Below are 21,816 nucleotides of genomic sequence, written 5' to 3'. Positions count from 1 at the left end.
CAACATACAAGTGCTTTCATTGTATGTATTTGCATTATATGTCAGTAGCTTCATAACCCACATGGAGCTGGTACACTGGTGACCCCGACTCCCCACATATATTCCATTCTCTATGCAACACAATCCTAGTGTGGCTCATCTGTTTCAAGTCATTTCATATGCATAGAGTAAGATATTTGGGGATCAGGTTTGCTGAAAGCATTTCTGCTTTCCATGTAAACTATTGTATATTTCTGCAACAGCTTTTCATTCCGAGGACACTTCCCAAACTATAGACAGTGAACCAGATCCTTAGCCCTAAGAAGGCTGCTTTGTGCTATTCCAGCAGTGTAAAGCAACCTTAAGTTTGTCTGAAGTGGCTAGCTGTGGATCCCCGTAGAGCAGGGGAATCCCAGATGGGATAGAGTTGGTGTAACCAGCACTACATAATCAATTTATACTCCCTGAGATAAGAGGCATGCTGAGGGGAAGGGGGGTGAGTGGTGCACACTGCAGGCACCATAAATTAGAGCCATCCTTAGGCTGTTTTAACTCACTCCTGAGATTTGACTAATTGACTCCCCAGCTGTTCCAGGGATAGGGGGATAGCAAAAGGGGCATACAGCCATCTTTGCCCATCCTTAGGTCCTGTGCCAGAGTAGCTCGGTTGGACCCAAGATTGCAGCAAATATACACAGTGCCAATGGAGTGCAGCAATCTCTCGATTGGAGGGTGGTGGCAAGGTGAACTAGTGATCAGGACATTTGATATAAAGGAAAGGAAAGTTCCTATGACACTAGGAAATGAACTCTATTTTGTGGAATGTGCTATTGTATTTTTAATGCTTCACACAAAGCAGACACAATTCCATTAAAGACCTCCAAAAGACATGCATTCAATAGTGAGCATGGAATTCAGCTTGTTGCTTTGGAAGGAGAAAGAGCTGGGTCAACCCTTTTATTCCAGGGTCTCAAGGAATTCAAGGAATCAGAGTTAAAAGAGACTTGGGCATGTCAGGCCAAATCAACCCTAGTAAGCAACTGTAACTCCATCAAAATCAGTTGAATTACACCCACTTAACCAAATTTGAATTTGACTCATTGCCAACACATCTATAAAACCTATAGACTAGCAAACTATAGGTTTTATAGATGAATTCCTTTCCTCGGTCTGAACACTCAGACTGGAGTTGTAGGTGCTCAATACTTCCCTTGGTAAGGGCCCTTAGGTGGTAACTGTATTTAATGAACATTTTCCATGGTATTTTCAGCAGTATGTTTTGTCTTTCTATATAGATTTCTTTTGACCTTTCTCCTAATCTAAATGCAGCTTTCCTGCTGTAGTAGAACTGAGATGATCTCATGCCTCAGTGCTCCTTTCCTCTTCACATCCACCCCAGCATGCTTATTAAAGTCACTGCATGCTATGTTAATGGAAAAGCTTCTATCAGCAAGCAGCTTTCTCTCCCCCCCCCCCCCCCTCGAGGGAATCAGTTTTACTGGTCTATTCTGACCTACTCTGAGTGTATGTTGTTGCCAATATTCCCCATCTCTAATACTCACACTTTTCTGATTTTATTTAGTTTATTCTGTGCATCTCATCCTTCAGCATTGTACAAATTCTGCAAATAATTTGCTTGTTGCTGAATTTTAGCCTCTGATAGTGAAACTAATGACTTTGTACTGTGGCACAAAATAATATTATAAATGTCAAATGAGCCCTAATTTTATAGAAATCTGAGTAAGAAGGTTAGAGAGTAGATACTTAGCGTGCCCTGAAAATCAAAACAACAGTATTTGGGCTAAAAGAAAAGATGTTATTTTTCTTGGGTTCCTCCACTGGACACAACAACTTGTCAAGACCATTGCATCAGTCTGATTCCTTGTTCCAGTGTCTTATATTTTACCAGTAAGATATAAATGCTAAGCTGATAAATACAGGCCTCAGATGTTTAGTAAAATGAAGCTCAGCACTCTGATACTCTTAGTGGTATTTGAGACTTACAGTCATTACATGAGTAAGTTTTCTTTAAACAGCCACATTTATCATATTTAACACAACTCCCAGGGTAAATCCCGCAAAACAAAAGGCTTTTATTGTAAGAAGTGAAATATTTCAGTTGCTATAAAATGTTTTCTAAATTAGTCTTTGTTATTTTATTAAAGATTTATTAGCAATGTAGGGATTTTCTGATTCATTTCCGGGCTCCACTGTGACTGCTTTAGTTATTTTCATTCCCAACAGAGGAAAAAATTCAAGAATGGGCTCAGATTCATCAAAGAACAATCCTTTCACCCCTCCCCCCCCCAAAGTGTTGACTTTAACATAAACAAGTAAGGAACGGATTTTCAAAGGCTGTCATTTACATTGTTACACTTCTGCTACATGGGTAAATAGACATTTTCGTGCACACAATGGATAATTTCATTCAAATTTGAGTCACCCCATTTTATGTGCATAACAGATAGAAGTGTGTAAATATTAGGGGTGCACCTTAGGCAACACCCTTTGAAAATGTAGCCCTAAATGTATTGAGACTAGAGGAAAATCTAAATTGTGCAGTAATGTAGATTGATGCTTGCATGGTGACTTGAACCAGTCCTAGCCTAGAAGTTAGAGCCAATTTGTATGAATTGCTACAAATAGCTTGTTTTGGTTGGAAGATGGTACCTCCGTACCCCCCATACTGTTAAAGCTGAACTGCAGTACAGAACACACCAATAGCAATAAAAGCCAAACCACTTTTATGATGTATAAAATTAACCTCAGAATTTTTCTCTTAAACAAAAAAAAAAAAAAGAGAGAGACATTTCCTAGTGGTGTGGTTTTAGATTTGAGATATCAAGAATAACCACACCAGTCCCTGCTTTCCTTTCTTTGCTGCAGGACCTTAGCAAGATGTTTGGAGGGTCCAACCAGTAATGTCAGAAGAGCTTATAGCTTAAGTTGTGACTCATACATTCTCCCTTCGTTGTTTAGAAGAGGAGCTGGTGATCAAGTTACAAACTCCTGTGACCTCACTGGTGAGATCCTTCAGACATCTTCCCAAGGTCTTTCAGCAACAAGAGGAAAACGGGCCCCTGATCTTAATACTTTAGTTAAAAAAACAAAAACCCAAAAGCATTTTTTCCACAAAATTTGGAGGCCAATTTTAAAGGAATAGTAAAGGATAAAACCAAAAAAAAAAATTGTTTTTGTTTTACATATACCCTTAAAAACTCCACCGAATTAACCTCTCAACCTACAAGTGTTCAGAGAAGCTTGCTCTAATCACAATTCTAGTTTCTTATGAAGGCCCCAGTGCTGCAAACACTTGCATGCTTAAATTTTCAAACAAGACCGCTAATTTCAATTGGAATATTCAAATACAGAGTTAACTAGTGTTTGCAGTATTATTGACCAAAATGAAAATCCCAGTCTGCTGAGCCGGTGTTCACATTTAATTTGTTTGGTGCTACCTTAATACAGCAGATTCTGTCTTCATTTGTCACTAACCTGTATTTCTGCAGACAAGCAGGAGACACTTTTTCACTCATTACACAATTATACAGTTCATTATTGGAGGGGGATTTAGGTATGGTTTAGTGCCTCACTGCTATAAGTACTGTATCACTGTGATTTAACAGCACATCACTACTGTACCTACCACCTAGTCTGTAGAACTTGTCATTTCTTTTCTGAATTCTTACTGCAGCTATCTAATGCTATTTTCTTTTGACCTTTGCATTGTCTTCCTGAAAGAATTTTCCTGAAGGCTCTGACAGGAAATGCTCCTACTTAAATGTACCTGACGCAGATGGTGATACTGTGAGTTCTCTTGCTTCCTGTGAACTGCTTTTCTGACATTCTGCTTTTCTGATGTTCCCTCTTATTCCTTCTTTGTGCTGAGAACTCTTTTGGTGGTTTACACAGGCTTTTTTTACATCAATTTAAAGACACCAAAAGTTAGATATGTTTTTGATCAATATTATTTAAAAACCAGCAAAAAATATACACCAGAGTTTTAAAATGCCTTGGGTTTCTGCAATGTACAAACTGACTAATTTTTGTCTTACAAAGATTTAATTCTTTCCCAGTAGTTGTATTAGGGACAATTAAAAAATTTGTGACACATGCTTATGCTCTTAGAAATGCCCACGATGAGGTGACATTGCTGTATCAGGATACTGTATATGTTTTTGTGTCATTTCCATTATGGGGTTTCATATAATTTCCTCTGAAGCACCTGGTACTGACCACTGTCTGAGACAGCATACTAACCTAGCGGGACCATTGGTCTGCCCCAGTATGGCAATTCTCTATTCCTGGGACTTGCTGTGTGATTGTAGACAATTTACTTAACCTCTGTGTTACTCAGTTGCCCCACTGGAAATGGTGATCGTACTAACTTAACCACCTTTATAAATCATTTTGAGTTCAACATATGAAGAAACACTGTGTAGGCATTTGAGATATTGTGATACCTTTCTATATCAAGTAAGTGGTAATTCTGTTCGTCCTTTGATATCCTAGTTTTCATAGCAGGTTCAGCAGAACAGTAATTGCAAGGCTCTCATTATTTGAAAAAAGCTGGTTCTGGAAAGAGAATGATTGAGCTTCCAAGTCGTCTTTTTTTGGTCTTTATTTCAGACTAGCATTAACAGCATGATGAGTGTTTACAGTGAAACTGGGGACTATGGCAACGTGAAGGTCAGTGGGGAAATACTTCTCCAACTCAGCTACAGCTACAAAACGGGTGCCCTCAACATCCTGGTAAAAAACTGCAGAAACCTGGCCATAGCAGATGAAAAGAAGCAAAGAACAGATCCGTAAGCATAGAGAATTTTCTTCTTACCCTTTCCTAGAAGTGCTCTCAGTCTTACTTCACAGTTTGAATCTCTAGACTGCATGTGAGAACTTATTGTAGCCCTACACTATGTGGACTGGTAATGGGATATGAAGCCTTTCACCTCTAGGTCCCAAGTGATCAGAAGCCATAACACTCTGACTGCTTCGAATCCCATGTGAAATGAGTTAGTGTTTTCAGTGTGTTTCGTAATGAGCGAGAGTTCATATGATTAACAACCATTATCACACTTGGAAATAATTGACATGTTTTTATTTGCAATTTGGGCACAAGGGCCAGGGATCTGAATGGACACAGAGACTGAACTAATTTCTTACTGCTAGAGTCAAGGTTGAAATCTTTTAGAGGGATAATGTTGGGAAGGTTTGCTCTGCCTTTGATAGGAGACTTTATCTGCCAGAGGTGTTAGTGTGGCGCCTTTATAGAACTCTACATTCCCTTAATTTAAAATAGCCATTTCCTAGTAATAAAAACACAGCCAGAAAAAACAACCTATAGAGTAGAAAGAAATTGCATCCTTCATTCCTCACTCCAAATATGCCTCTTTCTAAAATCAAATATACCGGTAAATCCTAAGTTCCACTTTATTCATTGCTCTTTTTTTATAATAAAAAAAAATAGATAGCTTCCCCAGCCCGGGGCAGGTACTGACTGGGAATGTGACATGAATGCTGATCCATGCCCCCAGGCCAAGAGCATGACACTGTACAAACAAACTAGTGTTAATTGTATGGTCCTAGGAGAAGTCTCTATTAATATCAGTCTTACCACAAAATAATGAGCTGTTTCCACAACTATCCTTAAATAGAACAAGAGCCAAGAGAATAATTGGCTATTATGTTGTTCATTTTTAATAGTTTCTGCAAATATTTGTCATAAATAAACTAGGTAATTTATTTGAATGATTTTGCTTTTTTCCCCCCCTGAATATCCATCGACAGATCATGACTTTCTCAAATCTGCTATTCAAAGTTACTTGACAAAACGTTACCTAATTTTGTTTACTCTGTTTTGCTATTTGAGTATGCTGCTTCGTTGTGATTTTTCACATAAACCACGTGGTATTGTTTATTTTACTTCACTGGAGGACTGCAACTGTCACAATCAGTTTTCAGCTATTAATGATCTATTAAAATCCAATCTCTGCCACCAATATTTCAGAATGCAAACTTAAAATGTGGGTTTTTTCCCCAAAATATTCATGCTAGTAAAACTCATTTGCATGAATGTTTGTAGAAAGTGAACACAAAAAGACATGAACATGACCAAAGCAAATTCATTTTAGACTTCAACTGGAAGTTAACAGATTTAATATCTGATTGCCTAAGCAATGCAATGAGGAGGTGCCAAGCTTGGTCAGTCTTTTTTGTTTCTCCCCCTGACCCCCATATTTCTACCCAGTTTTTTGGTAAACTATATGATAGTGTATGAATTTAAAAAAGCCTAAAATATTTAAGAATTTTTTATGTATTAATCAAGCTCTAATAATAACAATTTCTAAAATTCTCTAACCCTGCAAATATATGAAGGTAGGCCAAAGGATGAGTTTGTGTAATTTCAAGTTTTGCCTATTAGCATATATGGTCAATCAAAAATGTCAAAACTACAACACAGGAAATTGCTAATAAAGTTATACGTATTTCTCAGGACCGTCAAATTACTTAATTTTTGCTCTTGTGATTATTTTGATGCTGTCAGAATCCTCTGTGCATTTGTGTGTTTGTAGATATGTAGCTCACTTTTGCCTGTTGAGTGTATTCTCTCTAATATTTATGCATGGATTATTCTGCAAAAATTGATTTCCTGACTAACACTTCTGGTGTAGTTTTGCCAGGTGGCCCTCTCAGACTTGGTTGTTTTTATTCACTGGTAATAATTTACTTCTTGATCTGCAGCTATGTCAAAGCATACCTCCTGCCAGACAAATCTCGCCAAAGTAAACGCAAGACCAAAATCAAAAGCAACACCACCAATCCAGAGTTTAATGAAACACTAAAGGTGAGAACACTGCCACGCCTGTAATCCATGCTGAACTTTGCCATTAAATTTAATTTGGTTTTTATTTCATTTATTTATACCATAAACCAAACATTGGGAAATTGATTTTAAACACTGGGAAATGATGCTAAAAATGGAAATATTTGAGTTAAAATATCTAGCTGTCATTGTGATTGTAGCTTTTGACTTCTCAGTATTGAGGGAGAGTTTTTATTTTGTTTTTCCTTTCCAGGTATAACATAACTTTTGATAATCAACTATTGTATTTTCGGGGATCAGTTTCAGAATCATTGAAATCCCCTCTGTGATGGGTTGGACCCCCCCGCTTTGGGGTGCCACCGGATGTGCTGGGGTCCCACTGAACCCACCTGTCTCATAGCCTGGGTTTTCCTCACTCTGTGTTGCTGTGACCAGCTCTCAAGTTCCTTTCCAGCACACACACAAGTAGGGACACACCCAACTGTAGAATCACACTGAGTCTGCGATCAGCTCTCTGTGGGAGGGCTCAGCTAGGGGAATGGGCAGCACTCCTGTGCACACCTCCTGTGGGATGTAAACCCAAAATAATATTGTCTTGCTCTGTATAGAGAGAGCTGTACAATGCAAGCTCATAAAAATCGCCCCCTCCCTCAATGTGGAGGGAGATATGCACCGCTGCCTCCTTCCGCCCCACCCCCCCCCCCCCCCCCCGCGATATGAATTGCACAAACTGGGTTTTGGAATAAACAAGAAATAAGCTTATTAATGACAAAAGGTAATTTTTTAGTGATTATAAGGGTTAGCAAACAGAACAAAGCAGATTACTGAGCAAATAAAACAAAACACTCAACAACAGGTTACAGATACTAATTTCTCACCCTAAATGTTGTTTAGGCAGGTTGCAGAGTTTCTGCAGCTCAGAGTTCCAGTTGTCTCTTTACAGGCTAGACACCTGTTCTCAGCCAGGACTCAGCCCTTGCCTTTCCGCTGCTTTGTTCCTTCAGGTATTTTTAGAAGTTTTCCTTCTTGGGCAGGGAGGCAATGGAGAAGAGCCTTGTTAACCCACTTCCCAGCCTTAAATAGAATTTACATAAGTCGGGAATTCTTTGTTTCCAGTGGAAAAATACTAGCAGTGTCCAAGGTGGTACTCCGTATCAGGTGACATTATCACATGACCTTGTAGTGCAGAAACCCAGGAAGCTTCTCAGGAAGGTGGGAGATTAGTATCTTCCAAGTCTTATTGTTCTTCCTAATGACTCTTAGAGGCTGATTTCATACTGTCTTGTAGGCGTTCCCCCAAGTACACACAGTTGTAATTGTTACATAGTCAATATTCCTGACTTCAGATACAGAAATGATACATGCATGTAAATTGGATAAACACATTCAGTAGATAGTAATCTTTTCAATGATACCTCACATGACCCATCTTGCACAAAACATCTTAGTTATGCCATATTCATAACAATATCTCTATGAAGGATATGGGGCGTAACGTCACACCCTCTACAGTGAGTTCGGAACCAAGGGTGATGGGAGTTTCTAAAGTAGCTAAATTACCTCACAAATCCCATTTATATTCCGAAGTCCTTTAGGTACTTTTGAAAATCCCACCCCAAATACTTAAACAGGGTGTTTTTTTTTCTATAGCAGCTAATAAAAATATACTAAAACAAGTTTCCTGTTAGAGGGGCTAATATAACTTCTCTGGCCAGTGTACAGAGAAAGTCCAACTACAGAAGCAGTTTCTCCTCCCTTGGTGTTCACACCTCAACTGCTAGCAGAGCACCTCACCCTCCCTGATTGAACTAACCTCGTTATCTCCATACTGATTTATACCTGCCTCTGGAGATTTCCAATACTTGCATCTGAAGAAGTGAGGTTCTTACCCACGAAAGCTTATGCTCCCAATACTTCTGTTAGTCTTAAAGGTGCCACAGGACCCTCTGTTGCTTTTGGCCAGTGTAGTTGGCCTAATCTGGCTATAAAATCATTTCACAAACTAAATACACCTGGTCTGGCCAGATTGTTTACCAAGGGGGTCCTGTTTTATAGCACCATTTGTAAAATGGTTTATAGTATAGTTGCGTCTGGTCTGCACTGGGAAAAAGTGAGTTAGTATCCATTTAGCAAAGATCACATTTAACGCTGTTCTCTAGGACAATCCTAACATGCCTTCCAAACTTTATTACTTCATTAGGCCCCATCTACGCAATCTGATGAAATTTCATATATATATATATATATATATATATATATATTCTCACAGAGGTGGCTTACTCAGACGTGTGAGTAAGAGCTAAATAGCTAGATTCAATAGCAGAAGAACTGTTTGTCCTAACTGTTCCCATTACTATCATTTAAAAACTGTCTTAGAATCAATCCTTTTGGCCTTTTCAGGCCTTAAAGGCAAAGTCTCATCATTCTAATGGGGTAACAGCTGGCCTCTTACAATCTGCTAGTTAATATATATTTTAATTATTATCACTTGTAACCATTTGGGCTTTTGAAAAATTGTGGCGATACTTTACTGAGAAGAGGGGACACTTTAGAAAGTTTATTACAGTGCTGCCAATTTTTTTTTTTATAAAGGCTCTTTGTTATAGAATAGACTTTTATCTTAATTGTTCTATTTAATTACCATGGAAGCTACTGTGTAAGAATCAAATAAAGATTTTTACTGCAAAGGGAACTTCTTAAAATAATCTGGTAAAGAAATAATACAGACAAGTGACAACAACAATAATGTAAAAAGATAAATGCAGGCTGTAAAGTGAACAGTTATCCTTTATAGATCTCTCTTGAATAATAGCCTTCTGCAATTGAATTGATCTTCACTTGGAAAGAAAACAAATGTCTCTTCCATGCTTCATTTGTCAGCTACCATGTACTTTATGAAGATAAGGTTGTATGTTTTTTATATAGTGCCCTTATGGAACTGGACTTGGCTCTCATTGAATAGATCCTCCACTCTGTTTGTCTTTCAATAGTATGTCATCAGCCATACACAGCTAGAGACCAGGACCCTCCAGCTTTCTGTCTGGCACTATGACAGATTTGGGCACAACAGCTTTCTTGGGGAGGTGGAAATTCCTTTGGACTCCTGGAATTTTGAAAATCAGACAGATGAATGGTTTGTGCTTCAACCCAAGGTGAGGCTCTCCAGTTTTAGTGAAATAACAGTAAAGCAAGATCAATGAGGTTTTGTTTTTGTTTTGTTTTTCCCCACTGAAGTGTAGCTGTAAAATTATATATTTCTAATAAACTGCTTCTGAGATGGACCTGTGAAGGAATAACACTTCTAACAAACCAACACATACTGTCTATGTTAGTATATATGAATGCCTATTCAAAACCAAACCTATTAAAAGAATAAATATACACATGCATCCAATAGTAGACACAATCAAAAGGGACCTGTTAAAGAAATAGCACATGAAACAATGGATCTTTCTCAAACAATCACCCGCTAAAGGAATAGACCTTTCTTCATGCATCAGTTTTAAGTATTTAACAATTTTCTGTGGTAGTGAGGTTCGGCATTGCTCTTTTATTCATATTGAATTAACAGGTAGGTTATAGCATCATACTGTTTGATACACAAAACAGTAATTCTATGGAATATGGCATCTATAGTGCTTAACTAATGTGCTATGTCTTCTGGCACTTATGGTATCCCTCACCGGAGAGGGCTAAAGTGTTTGTTTTTGGAATTGGAACAACTTTAAAGAGCTGTTTATAAACATTAAGATTATATGCTTCTAAGATGCTTGCTGTTATACTAATCAGAATCCTAGAGCCCTGTATAGACACCCACTTTATATCTGCGGATATCTGAGGCGCTGCAGGGCTCTATCGGGAATGGCAGTGGCGAAAGCAGCCGCACGCTAGGCTGCCACTCAGTAGGCCTGTGCGACAGCTTCTCTGGCATGGCTGTACCACTAGAGCGGGCACCAGGCTCACTGGCTTGCATGCTCCCGGACTAGCACGACCAGGGACAGCTGCTGCAGCATGAAACACTCTCACTCAGATCTGTCAAATAAATGATGTGATTTACAATCGTTACACTTGAGCAAGGGAGCTAAAGTAAGTGAGCATCTTAATCTTCTAGGCTCCCCTTCACCACAAAGAAGGGAGCAAAAACTCATTAAACGTGCAGAGATCAGGCTGGGGGAAGGTGGTTGTGAGTAGAGCTTGTGTGAGTAACCAATTTTTTGGTTCAGCCACCAAACCAAATTAAAAAAAAAAAATCATTTCAGGTTGGCCTGAAACAACTTTTTTCAGATTTTTCAAGTTGAAAAAATGTAGTATTGGGTTGAACAAAACATTTCATTTGACCCAAAACTAAATCTTTTGTTTTGATTTTGGAGAAGTTCATAGAATCATAGAATATTAGGGTTGGAAGAGACCCTCCTAGTGAAATAGTGTTTCCTAATATCCAACCTAGGCCTCCCCCACTGCAACTTGAGATCATTGTTTCTTGTTCTGTTATCTGCCACCACTGAGAACAGCCTAGCTCCATCCTCTTTGGAACCCCCCTTCAGGTAATTGAAGGCTGCTATCAAATCCCCCCCCCCACACTCTTCTCTTCTGCAGACTAAATAGTCCCAGTTCTCTCAGCCTCTCCCTGTAAGTCATGTGCCCCAGCCCCCTAATCATTTCCATTGCCCTCCGCTGGACTCTCTCCAATTTGTCCACATCCCTTCTGTAGTGGAGGGACCAAAACTGGCTCAATTCCTGGAGCAGAGGTCGTATTTGTCAGCATTCCTATTTCTCTGTAGCAGAACTGGCTAGTGTAGGGTTTAGCTCTTATTTAGAATTGAGCATTTTACATGAGATACACTCACATTTTGAGGCTGATCATAATGTTACGTTGTGAAACTACTGGACTGTAAGACTTGTTGCTCAGTCTCTGTTCAGCTTCACATCATTTTAATTTTTTTTTAAATGATAACAACAAAGGCACTGATGGAGCACTTTCACTCAGATCAAAAAGTAATCAGGTCTAAGCATTTCAGACATTCCAACTAGGAAATGCTGTCTGATTATTTCCAAGCTCATTATAAGAGCTATTAATTCTGCTTCATTATTACCAGATAAAAGAGAACTAGAATATGTCTCATTTGCCTGCTAGGATGATCTGGATAATGTTTTCAGAAATAATGTTTCTCACGTTCAGTGAAGGTAGGGCAAGAAGTAATGGTTTAAATATGCAGCAAGGGAGATTTAGGTTCGATATTAGGAAAAAATTCTAACTATAAGGGGAGTTAAGCTTTAGGCTGGGCTTCCAAAGGAGTTTGTAGAATCATCCTTATTGGAGGTTTCTCAGAACAGGTTGGACAAAAACTTGTCAGGGTTGGTCTAGGTTTACTTGGTCCTGCCTCAGCTCAGGGGGCTGGACTAGTTGACCACTCAAGAGCCCTTCCAGCCCTACATTTCTATGATTCTATTATTATTTTGTAAGTGTAGCTCAGTTTGTTGGTAAGCAAAGAAAAGAGTTTTTTTCTGAATGACAAATTATTGCAAACAGAATTAAAGATCTGGTTTGTTTATATATATGCTAGGCAGAATACTGTCCTACAATATGAACTCCATGTCTCTGACAAGAGCGCCAGTTAAATTTTGCTAAGGGTTGACATTTGTTGTAATCTGATGCTATTCAGCTGTTTTAAGAAAAATGTTGAAGGTTTTAAGATCCATTTGTCCTCTGAGCGCTGGATGGTCAGTCCTCTAAGGGGAGAGTGGTTAGATCAGAATGGTCAGGAGAATAACTTTAGGGTTAAAGCACAGGGCTGGGAGTCAGGAGACCTGAGTGTTAATTCCTGGGTAATTTGAGCAGGTCAGTTCTAAAAATTAGGGCCTTAACTTAGTGCTTCACTTCCCCCATCTGTGAAATGGGGGAAATTATTCTGACCATCTTCACAGGGAAGTTGTGAGACTAAACTCACATGCTTCAGGGCATAATAAAGCTTCCTGGCAGACAGGGATTTAAAATTTTTATTAAAGTTAATGTTTAAAATTAAATGTAGATGAGTTAAGAGGGAAGGTACTGTACATCTGGGGTCTGGCTTGAGTTGTGAGGGATTACAGGTATCAGTTACAAGGATCACAAGATACATACATCTCACATAACCAGCATAGACCCAAATTGGGGTGCGGGAGTTTTTAAAGCATCAGTGGATAAGTGGGCTCGGGTACGCCGCCCATGGAATGTATAAAGAGTTCAAGTCAGTATCAGTGTCGCGAATACGTACATGGGTGGGGTGCGGCCCTTGGTTCGTCTTAAAATGAAATTTTCCCCTATGGGCAGGTTATTCTGCAATTGTCCACTATAGAGTTTGTTGCACCTTCCTCTGAATCCCCTCCCTGTGTATGAGCAGATGGCAGGATCTAGCCCTAAATATTTTTATTAATCAGATGATAGTGCCTTAACCTGCAGTCTAACTTTAAAGGCAGGCTGAGCTTCTGTATGTCACCTTACATCTTTCTGAGGTTATTTCTTTTCCTGAAAGTAAAATTCTTCACCTAGTTATTGGGATCAGGAGGCAAGTTGAACAAGTTTCAGCTGTAAGTTCTCACCAGTACAATTATTTCATAAGCAGTGCAGTATCTTGATGCAGTGCTCAGAATGTAATTCCATGCATAGCATATTGCCCAATCACTCAGTGTTGTCATACTGGGCAGCACTTCATGTATCATAGTCATAGAATTGTAGGGCTGAAAGGGATCTTGAAAGGTCAGAAAGTCCAGTTCCCTGCATTGAGGTAGGACCAAATAATCCTAGCCATCCCTGACGTGTCTGTCCAACCTGTTCTTAAAAACCTCCAGTGATGGGGATTCCACAACCTCCCTTAGAAGCCTATTTCAGAGCCCTCCCTCCTTATAGTTAGAAAGCTTCTCTTAATACTAATCTCAATCTCCCTTGCTCAGATTAAGCCCAGGAGATCTAGGTATCTGGATCTAACACACCTTTAAGTTCCAAGCTTATGAAGTACATTCTGATTGCATGAGTTGTCCCACTGACATCAATGGGGCTACCTGTGTGAGCAAAGTTAGGTACATGCTTAAATGTTCCACAGGATTGGGAACTTAATGTATTTCATGAGCAATTTCTCCATTGTATTCCATTTCTCTAGGAGAAATCACTGTTTACTGATATATGATTTATTAATTTTATGGGTAGGGGAAGCCTACAAAAGCAGCTAGTTTTTAAAAATGTCCTTATAACCCATTTTCTTATTTAAATTAAAAAATACATGAGTCTAATATTGCTTTTAATTAATGTTATAAAAAAGCATAGAGCACACTCCTTCTGGACTGAATTGAGAAATTTAATGGGGAAAAAGAGGTGCAGAATGTTGAGAAATGATGTTTGGGAAGAAGAGGAAAAGACATTGGGAAGTAATATTTATATCTGTAAATCTCTGTTCTGTTTCAGGGCCAGATTATGCCCCCTTATTCCAAGAATAATCGTATTGAAATCAATGGGGGCTAGTTATGGAGTAAGGTACCCTTATTCATGTTGATTAATATCAGAATCTGGCCCTAAAGTATCTACAGTTTATATATCCAGCTTACTTGGATCTGTTTGTTTGCTGTAAATCAGTGCTTGACATGGGTTGGAATTTTTCTTCATTCTAATAAACCGAATTTCTCTCTCCCGTTTATGTTTACTGAACAGCATCTAGTGCAGGGCATATGACGTCTGTTCTTCTGAGCTTTTTGCACTCCCTCGACTATGAAATTTTCAAAAATGTGGCTGTCTGTTTTCAATCAGTGAGGGCTAATTAGCTATGAGCACTGTGCAGTGGCATGGCCCATTTAAGCATCTATCATGGCTTACCTGTACAATAGAAATAATTGAAAACAACTGGGTAAATAATTAAGCTTAGATGGATTTCTGTTTTTCTTTCCTCTCCATCAGCTGGAGGTTGCAGCGGATGTCGGGCTTCAGTATAAAGGAGAGCTGATAGTTGTTTTACACTACATTCCCCCTGAGAAAAACCTAATGCTTCCCCTCGGACAGTTTCAAGGTAAAATGAACATTGATGGCAGCGTCCTCTGAGTATTGGAAATAACCTGTATGATGAAAGCTGAGGTATAAAGTCACAGAGTTGCAGACAGTTGAAGTTCTGTGGCAATAAATTAGGCACCTGTATCTGAGGGAATTTTCAAAGGAAAGATGCTGCTCCCCCGTCCCCAGTAATGAGATGCCATTTATGCACCATTAGGAGTTGTTGCACAGCTGTGACATCAGTAAAAAGACCCAGCTGGTCAATAGCCATGGTTTAGGACGGTCATTATCCAAAGCAATACTCTAATCCAGAGTTGTTGTTGTGCTTTGTGCCATCTAGTTTTAAACAGTACATGGATGATCAGAGTAATGGGGCTAGCACAGTCCCTCTCGCTGTTCAGAACCTTTTTACATGATTTAGTCTACGATTTCCTTTACTCAGTTTCATCCCATTACTCCTACTGTAATTATATCCCTTAGGCACCTATTAGAATTGTCTAGGGTGGTCCATTATAATCCTCTGAAATGGGCAGTGTTTCTGTGGAGGAAAAGATTATTAGTTACTACATGTACTGCAGTAGTGTCCAGAGAAGTGATGGTCCAAAGAGGTAGCTATGACCAGATAGCTTGGACACACAGTATACACACAGACCACAGGCAGAGAGATTTGAGCACAAGAGGAATTTATTGCCAAAAGACACAATACAACTTTGCAAGCATTGGTAGCATATTAGGCTCTTTTCTCAGATGAATTACATTCAGTTTATTAGCAGTAAATTCCAAGGCCCTCTGCTATAATCTGATAGTCTTTGGTCTGAGGAAACCAGTTGCTCCATATTGTAATTTGTATGCCCCAGATTTCTTGAGTTCTTAAGTATTAATTTTACTCAGAAAGCACAGTGACAATAGAGGTGTGAATGAATGGCCTTCACAGCACATGGATCTGAGCAATTTTTATATTCATTAATCTAGATTTTAACTAAATCATTTTAAAAACTCCATGCAGCAAAGTATCTCTTCTGGAGTGAACTTGTACCATATACCTCTTTATATCAGGCTTTATGAGAAATGCTTCAGATTCTGCCTATGGGGGGAGACTGTTGGATAAGAGCATCTCTTTGCCGCCACAACTCAGAATGTATTATTTGTCATCTGTAATAGAGAAGAGGAGAGGATTTAAAGAAAACTTGACCTTTTCTCTTCAATGTATTAGTACTACCATATTTGTACTTGGAGACTTAGGATAGCCCAGCCCTGTGATGTCTGTCAAGGATTGACCATGTTTGAGTCAAATTTTTTTACCAGGTGTTGGGTGATCTCCTCCTTTTTCGCCACTGTTTTTACAGATAAAGGGCCAGATTGTAGACACAAGCAGTACTTCACTCCACGAATGATCCTGTTGAAGTAAACAAGTGCCAGAGTCTCTGGCCAAAAAGGCTTACATTTCCAAATTGGTTATGCAGTATTAAGTTCTTGATTTTGTTGTTGGTTTGTTTTATGTACAGGAAAGAAGAGTTTAAAAAAAGGAAAGAAAGGAAACACACAGCTGCCTTCTGGGGGTATGTTGGAAGTCCTCATCAAGGAAGCCAAGAATTTAACAGCTGTGAAGTCAGGAGGCACTTCTGACACATTTGTTAAAGGGTAAATTTTACTTTCCCATATTTTGCATAGCACATCAAGAGTAAAACTAGCTTTTGCATTGAATCCTACTTTATCTGATCAATATCATTTTTGTCTGATAGCTACTGAACTTTACTCCTGAAAAAGAACTTGCACCTCAAAATGGATTTTTACTTTAAATTCTCTTTGTCCACTATATTTAAATTTAGGTCATAATATGTGATTTTAAATCAGAGCATTAATTTTACTTTGTAGACTTTAAAATGTAGCTTTGAAATTTGACATTAAAGGTAAAACTTTTTTTAAAAAAAAGATGAGTATGTCATATGTATACATACGATATATACATTTATGTAATAGAGTATGATTTCATATATATAATGTCAGATTTTTGCTATATACATATACCTCATTATATTATTTATTTTTTTAGCATTTAGAGTCTGAAGTTAGTATCCCTGAATAAGCAGTAAATATTTGCGGTAGGAACACACTTATATTTGTATAAAAAACCATAATCCTGCATGACTGATTATACTAGATTCATCATAAATGTGAGCATGGCACTCAAGGTGGTAAATGAGTGAAATATGGACAGCTGACAAGAGTGTTTCTCCTTGCTATTGTCCTTGTCAATAAAAGCTTTCATAGTTGCCTATTTTACATATAGTTGTGTTGGTTATAGTCTGCATGTTTTGGTTGAAGTGAACCCCTTGATAAAGTTTCACCACTAACCTGATGCCCCATATGGATTCACCTCCTCTCCAGACCAGCTAAACCATTCCTCTGAGAGTGGTCAATTGTTCCTGAGGTTATAAAAATATTTCTGAAGGAAAAATGTTTTGCTTCTGCTGTACCTCAAATTGTCTCAAGTGACAAATGTATTTTTGCAAGTTTTCCTGGGGCAGATATACCCAGAATTCATTGTAAGGTTTTCACCCTGCACCTCCCATTCACATGATCCAAGTGCTGTACTATTAATGTACTGAGTACATTTTTTTTTTAGGCACAAAGAGCAATCCATAGGCTTATTTTACATTGGTTTGCCAGGTGCTGTTTTCTCTATGGTTGGTTACAACTATGAGAAAAGTGTTTTTGTTAAAATAGGAAAACAAAGAAACAGATTGTCTGGTCCCTCACTCTCCTCTCTGCAGCTCGTACACACTTGAGATGTGGAGTTTACACCAGGCTAAGGAGAATTTTTGTTGTTGGATTCCCTTGTTTATGAATTGGCAGCACATTGCTGTTGCTGACACTGTGAACTGTCTCTGGCTAGCTCATCACACACATCTGTTGTTGCTGGCATGGGTTGTTTTATGTAAGTGGAGCTTGAACCAATTTCCCTTGGACAAACTATTTTCCATCAGGTTACATATAAATATATTTTCTATAGCTGAGATGAACCCATAAACTGTACTGGGGGAAGGGTAGGTACAGATCAGGGAGATTTATCCACTACTCTGACTTTGAAAATAATATATTGTGTTTACAGAGTTTCAAGAAAAGAGTACTCTGGTTAAAATATAAAGCTTATGGAATTGAAAAAATTGTCAGACTTCAGCGCATCCGAGGCTCTGTGTTTTAGTGAGGAATTAGGCTTCTGGTGTAAATGTAAACATAAGCTTATTTCAATTCATAGGGGATAATACCATCCACTGACAAGCTGCTAATGTTCCTTCCCTACCACCCACTTATTTTTACCCAAGTTAGGTTAGATGTGTGTATCATCATGTAATAGTGTTGCTTCTCACCATGAATCTGAAACCCTTATTTACATGGAGAAGCATTGTTCTCCAGGAGGAATCCCATTGAAATTGAGAGTTTTGTGGTTAAGGTCAGTGCCTTAACCTGGGATACAGGAGAGCTGTATTCAATTCCTGTCTCTGAGCCAGGCAACCTGGACAAGTCACTTGGGTCCCAATTCAGCACAGCACTTAGGCATATGCTTAACTTGACTTCAATGGGACTTCAACGTGTACTTAAATGCTTTGCTGATTTGGGGTTGTAATCTCTCTCTGCCTTGGTTTTCCATCTGTAAAATGGGGATAATACTGCTTCTTTTCTTCCATCCTTTTTCTGTTTTGTCTACTTAGAAGGAAAGGTCATCAGGGAATGAACAGTTCTCACTATGCATTTGTACTGCACTCAGCACCATGGGGCCCTGATTTTGGTTGACTTCTAGGTGATACAGTAATACAAATGATAAATATGACTGACGTGAAGTCTCATCTACCTGTTGTTTTTTTCCTTCTCTTTCTCTTTCTTTCTGTCCCCCTCAGATATCTGCTCCCAGATAACAACAAAGCAACAAAACATAAAACTCCTGTAATAAAGAAGAGTGTTAACCCCCACTGGAATCACAGCTTCACTTTCAGTGGCTTGAATCCTACGGATCTACACAACTTATGTCTAGAACTGACAGTCTGGGACAAGGAGTCACTCTCCAGTAACATCTTTTTGGGAGGTGTCCGTTTGAGCACTGGAAGTGGTAAGGGCCATGTTTGACTGGGAATCATCACTTTCTTCAGCACATATCTCATAACCATATAAAGGATGGGAATGCTGTGAATATGGGGCACAGAGGAACTATGAGAAATGAAAAAAGGGTGGCTTAATAGTCTAGAGGCAACTTATTTCTTTATGCTACCCAGTGAGAAACATTAGTTTGCTACCCTGTTGTAACTATGCTTCCGAAGCCAACCGGGACTGTGAGAATTATGGAAACACTTCTTACCATCTGAGTGAGAAATGAGAGTTTCATGTTACTCAACAGCAACCCCTCTGGCTGATGAAGGGGCAGCTATGAAGAGAGAGTCGTCCATTCCTTCTCAGCTAGGGAGACAGTAGTTGTGGGATAGAGCCATGTTGGGAAATTTTGCTGGCCTCTGCCCATGATATGCCTATTTTGTGGCTACCAAAAGGACTTTAGTTTTCAGCTAATTGATGACAATCCAACGTCTTTCAGGAAATCAGATACATATGTTACTTATTTGTTTTTTAAGCTTATATAGATTCTTTTTTAAAATTATAATGGGGAGATGCTGAATTTACAGCAAAACCAGACAAAAACCCAGCCAAACCCAGGCTGACAAATCACCTTTTACAGTTTCTATTGCATCATTCTTTTTGAGATATTTCTAAAAAACTTTGTTCATTTACGTATGAAATACTTCTGGTTTCTTTGTTGTTCTTTATTTTTCTTTAATGGTCTGCCAGGTTTTTTTCCTCAATAGATAAGTGTAAACCTTCCTCACCAGAAAAATACATAATCTTTGTAAGGCACATGCTTGATAATAGTGTCTTGCACACAGTAGTGCAGTGAAGGAAGACGCTGTCTTTCTGTACCTTCTTGAGAGAGATAAAGTGGGTGAGGTAATATCTTTTATTAGACCAACTTCTGTTGGTGAGAGACAAGCTTTGGAGCTACAGAGAGCTCTTCATCAGATCTGGGAACGGTACTAAGAGTGTCACAGCTAAATAGAAGATTGAACAGATAGTTTAGCATAAGTAGTTAGCTGTGACACTCTTAGTACCTTTCCCAGATCTGAAGAAGAGCTCTGTGTAAGCTCGAAAGCTTGTCTCGCTCACCAACAGAAGTTAGTTCAATAAAAGATATTACCTCAACCACCTTGTCACTCAAATATCCTGGGACTGACAGGGCTACAACTACACTGCATATACCTTCTTGAAACAGATAAGGAGCCATATTAAGTTACGTCTCACTAGCATGCCAAAACTCTCCATGTTTTTGCAATTGCCAGGTGTAAGTAACGGGAAGGAAGTTGATTGGATGGATTCTCACGGGGAAGAGCAGCACCTCTGGCAAACGATGATGGACAATCCCGGAGTTTCTGTGGAAGGTATATTAATGCTGAGATCTAGCATGGGAAAACGCAGACTCTGAGAACAAATGGCTTGCACAAGGATAAACTCCAGCTGTTTTGCTGACGTGACTCTTAACTGTTGTGGGGTACCACAAGGATGCCTGGCGTTAGTGGAATTCAGTCTGTTGTAATTTTGCATATGCGAAAGTGGGGAAGAGAGACTCCTCTTTGCCTTGGATTTTAAGGCTCCAGAGTTGGATTATAATGCATTCTGCACTTTCGTGCATCCATATTCTTAAGACAATGCTCCTTACTCTAGTGAAACTCCTACTGAAGTCAGTAAGAAAGATACTGAATATAGAATATAAATCGAGCTTTCTTTGTCTCAGAGGCAGAAATATGGTCTACTAGTGTCAACATCCATGAAGAATATGGAGCAAGCAAATGCTTTAGTCATTTGATGACTAATTATTTATGGTATAAGCCAATTTGAAGCAACTCAAAAGTTTGGTATTTGAAATGAGATTAGAAACCACCAGATTCCAAGCAGTCTGAAAGAATAATTAGCAACATCCCTTCCCCCTGTTTACGTGTTCAGTTATTTGAACTCTGCATGACAGCAAGCCTTGCAACAAGCATCACTGCAAGAAAAGCTGATACACTGCACACAGCAGCCATTATTTGGGTATTTAGAAATAGGCAGCAGATGTGTGGATATAAAATAACAGGAATGCTCTACTCTGCAGTGATGCGTGTGTTGTGTATTTCAGTGCACCATTCAGAATGCAAGCTACGGTTCCCCCAGATCAAAGAGCCTCTTATGAAAACAGATTATTATACATCCCTAAGTAGCTTCCAGAACTAAGCACCGTTACATATGGCTGCATTATAACTTTTGCTTATAACTCATTTAATAATTCAGACATCACTGTACAGAAGAGGAGAGAAGTTCAAACATCTGTCATAACTGATGAGATGCTGACGTTTACCCACACCTGCTGTTTCAGGTTTAATGGACTAAGTCCCAATTCAGTAAAACATTTAAGGAAATGATTTAATTAAGCATATGCCTAACTGCTTTGCTGAATTGGGGTTTAAATGGGGAAGTTTTCTGAATGGGTTGGAATCCTAGTCAAGCATATCCTGCTGATTTATTAATTATTAACCATGATATGATTTCGAATGGGATTTTGCTGCTGACTGTTACTAATATGAGTCCTTGCACTTATAGTACTAATGCATTTTAATATAAAAATGTTGTCTTATGATTTCAATTACTCCATGTTAATTGGCATAGTTGTTCTATATTTATTTGGTTTCCTAAAGACTGCTTTGTGTGTAATGAGATCTGTCCTTGTCTCAATACCACCAAGCTTACATTTTTGCCCGCTAAGACTGGACCCCCCTATGTGCACAGAGCACAATGTTTTCTATACCTGCTTATGGGCTGTAGCTGTGTTTATACAGCAGCAGAACCATAGCAAGAAATAATTGATCCTTACCAAATATAACATGTACAGTATTTGCAGATTTATGTGATACACTAAGTTCAGCAC

General features: G+C 38.8%; 1 protein-coding gene across 1 annotated transcript in view; it reads left to right on the top strand.

Annotated features, from left to right (window-relative positions):
- The window catches only part of SYTL5 (synaptotagmin like 5), a 139,802-nt gene extending 118,720 nt beyond the window's left edge, over positions 1-21,082 (top strand). The window contains exons 11-18 of the mRNA XM_034771544.1: positions 3,721-3,786; positions 4,609-4,787; positions 6,721-6,823; positions 9,793-9,954; positions 14,727-14,835; positions 16,322-16,457; positions 18,716-18,924; positions 20,198-21,082. Coding sequence (XP_034627435.1) covers positions 3,721-3,786; positions 4,609-4,787; positions 6,721-6,823; positions 9,793-9,954; positions 14,727-14,835; positions 16,322-16,457; positions 18,716-18,924; positions 20,198-20,340 — 1,107 coding nt within the window. The 3' untranslated portion in view covers positions 20,341-21,082. The remainder of the gene's footprint in view (positions 1-3,720; positions 3,787-4,608; positions 4,788-6,720; positions 6,824-9,792; positions 9,955-14,726; positions 14,836-16,321; positions 16,458-18,715; positions 18,925-20,197) is intronic.
- The last annotated feature ends 734 nt before the right edge of the window (positions 21,083-21,816 follow it).

Source organism: Trachemys scripta, chromosome 1 (genome assembly GCF_013100865.1).
Source record: "Trachemys scripta elegans isolate TJP31775 chromosome 1, CAS_Tse_1.0, whole genome shotgun sequence".
In the NCBI taxonomy this organism is placed as follows: domain Eukaryota; kingdom Metazoa; phylum Chordata; order Testudines; family Emydidae; genus Trachemys; species Trachemys scripta.
Note: the sequence above shows the minus strand (reverse complement) of the source record. Positions and strands in the feature narration are given on the sequence as shown.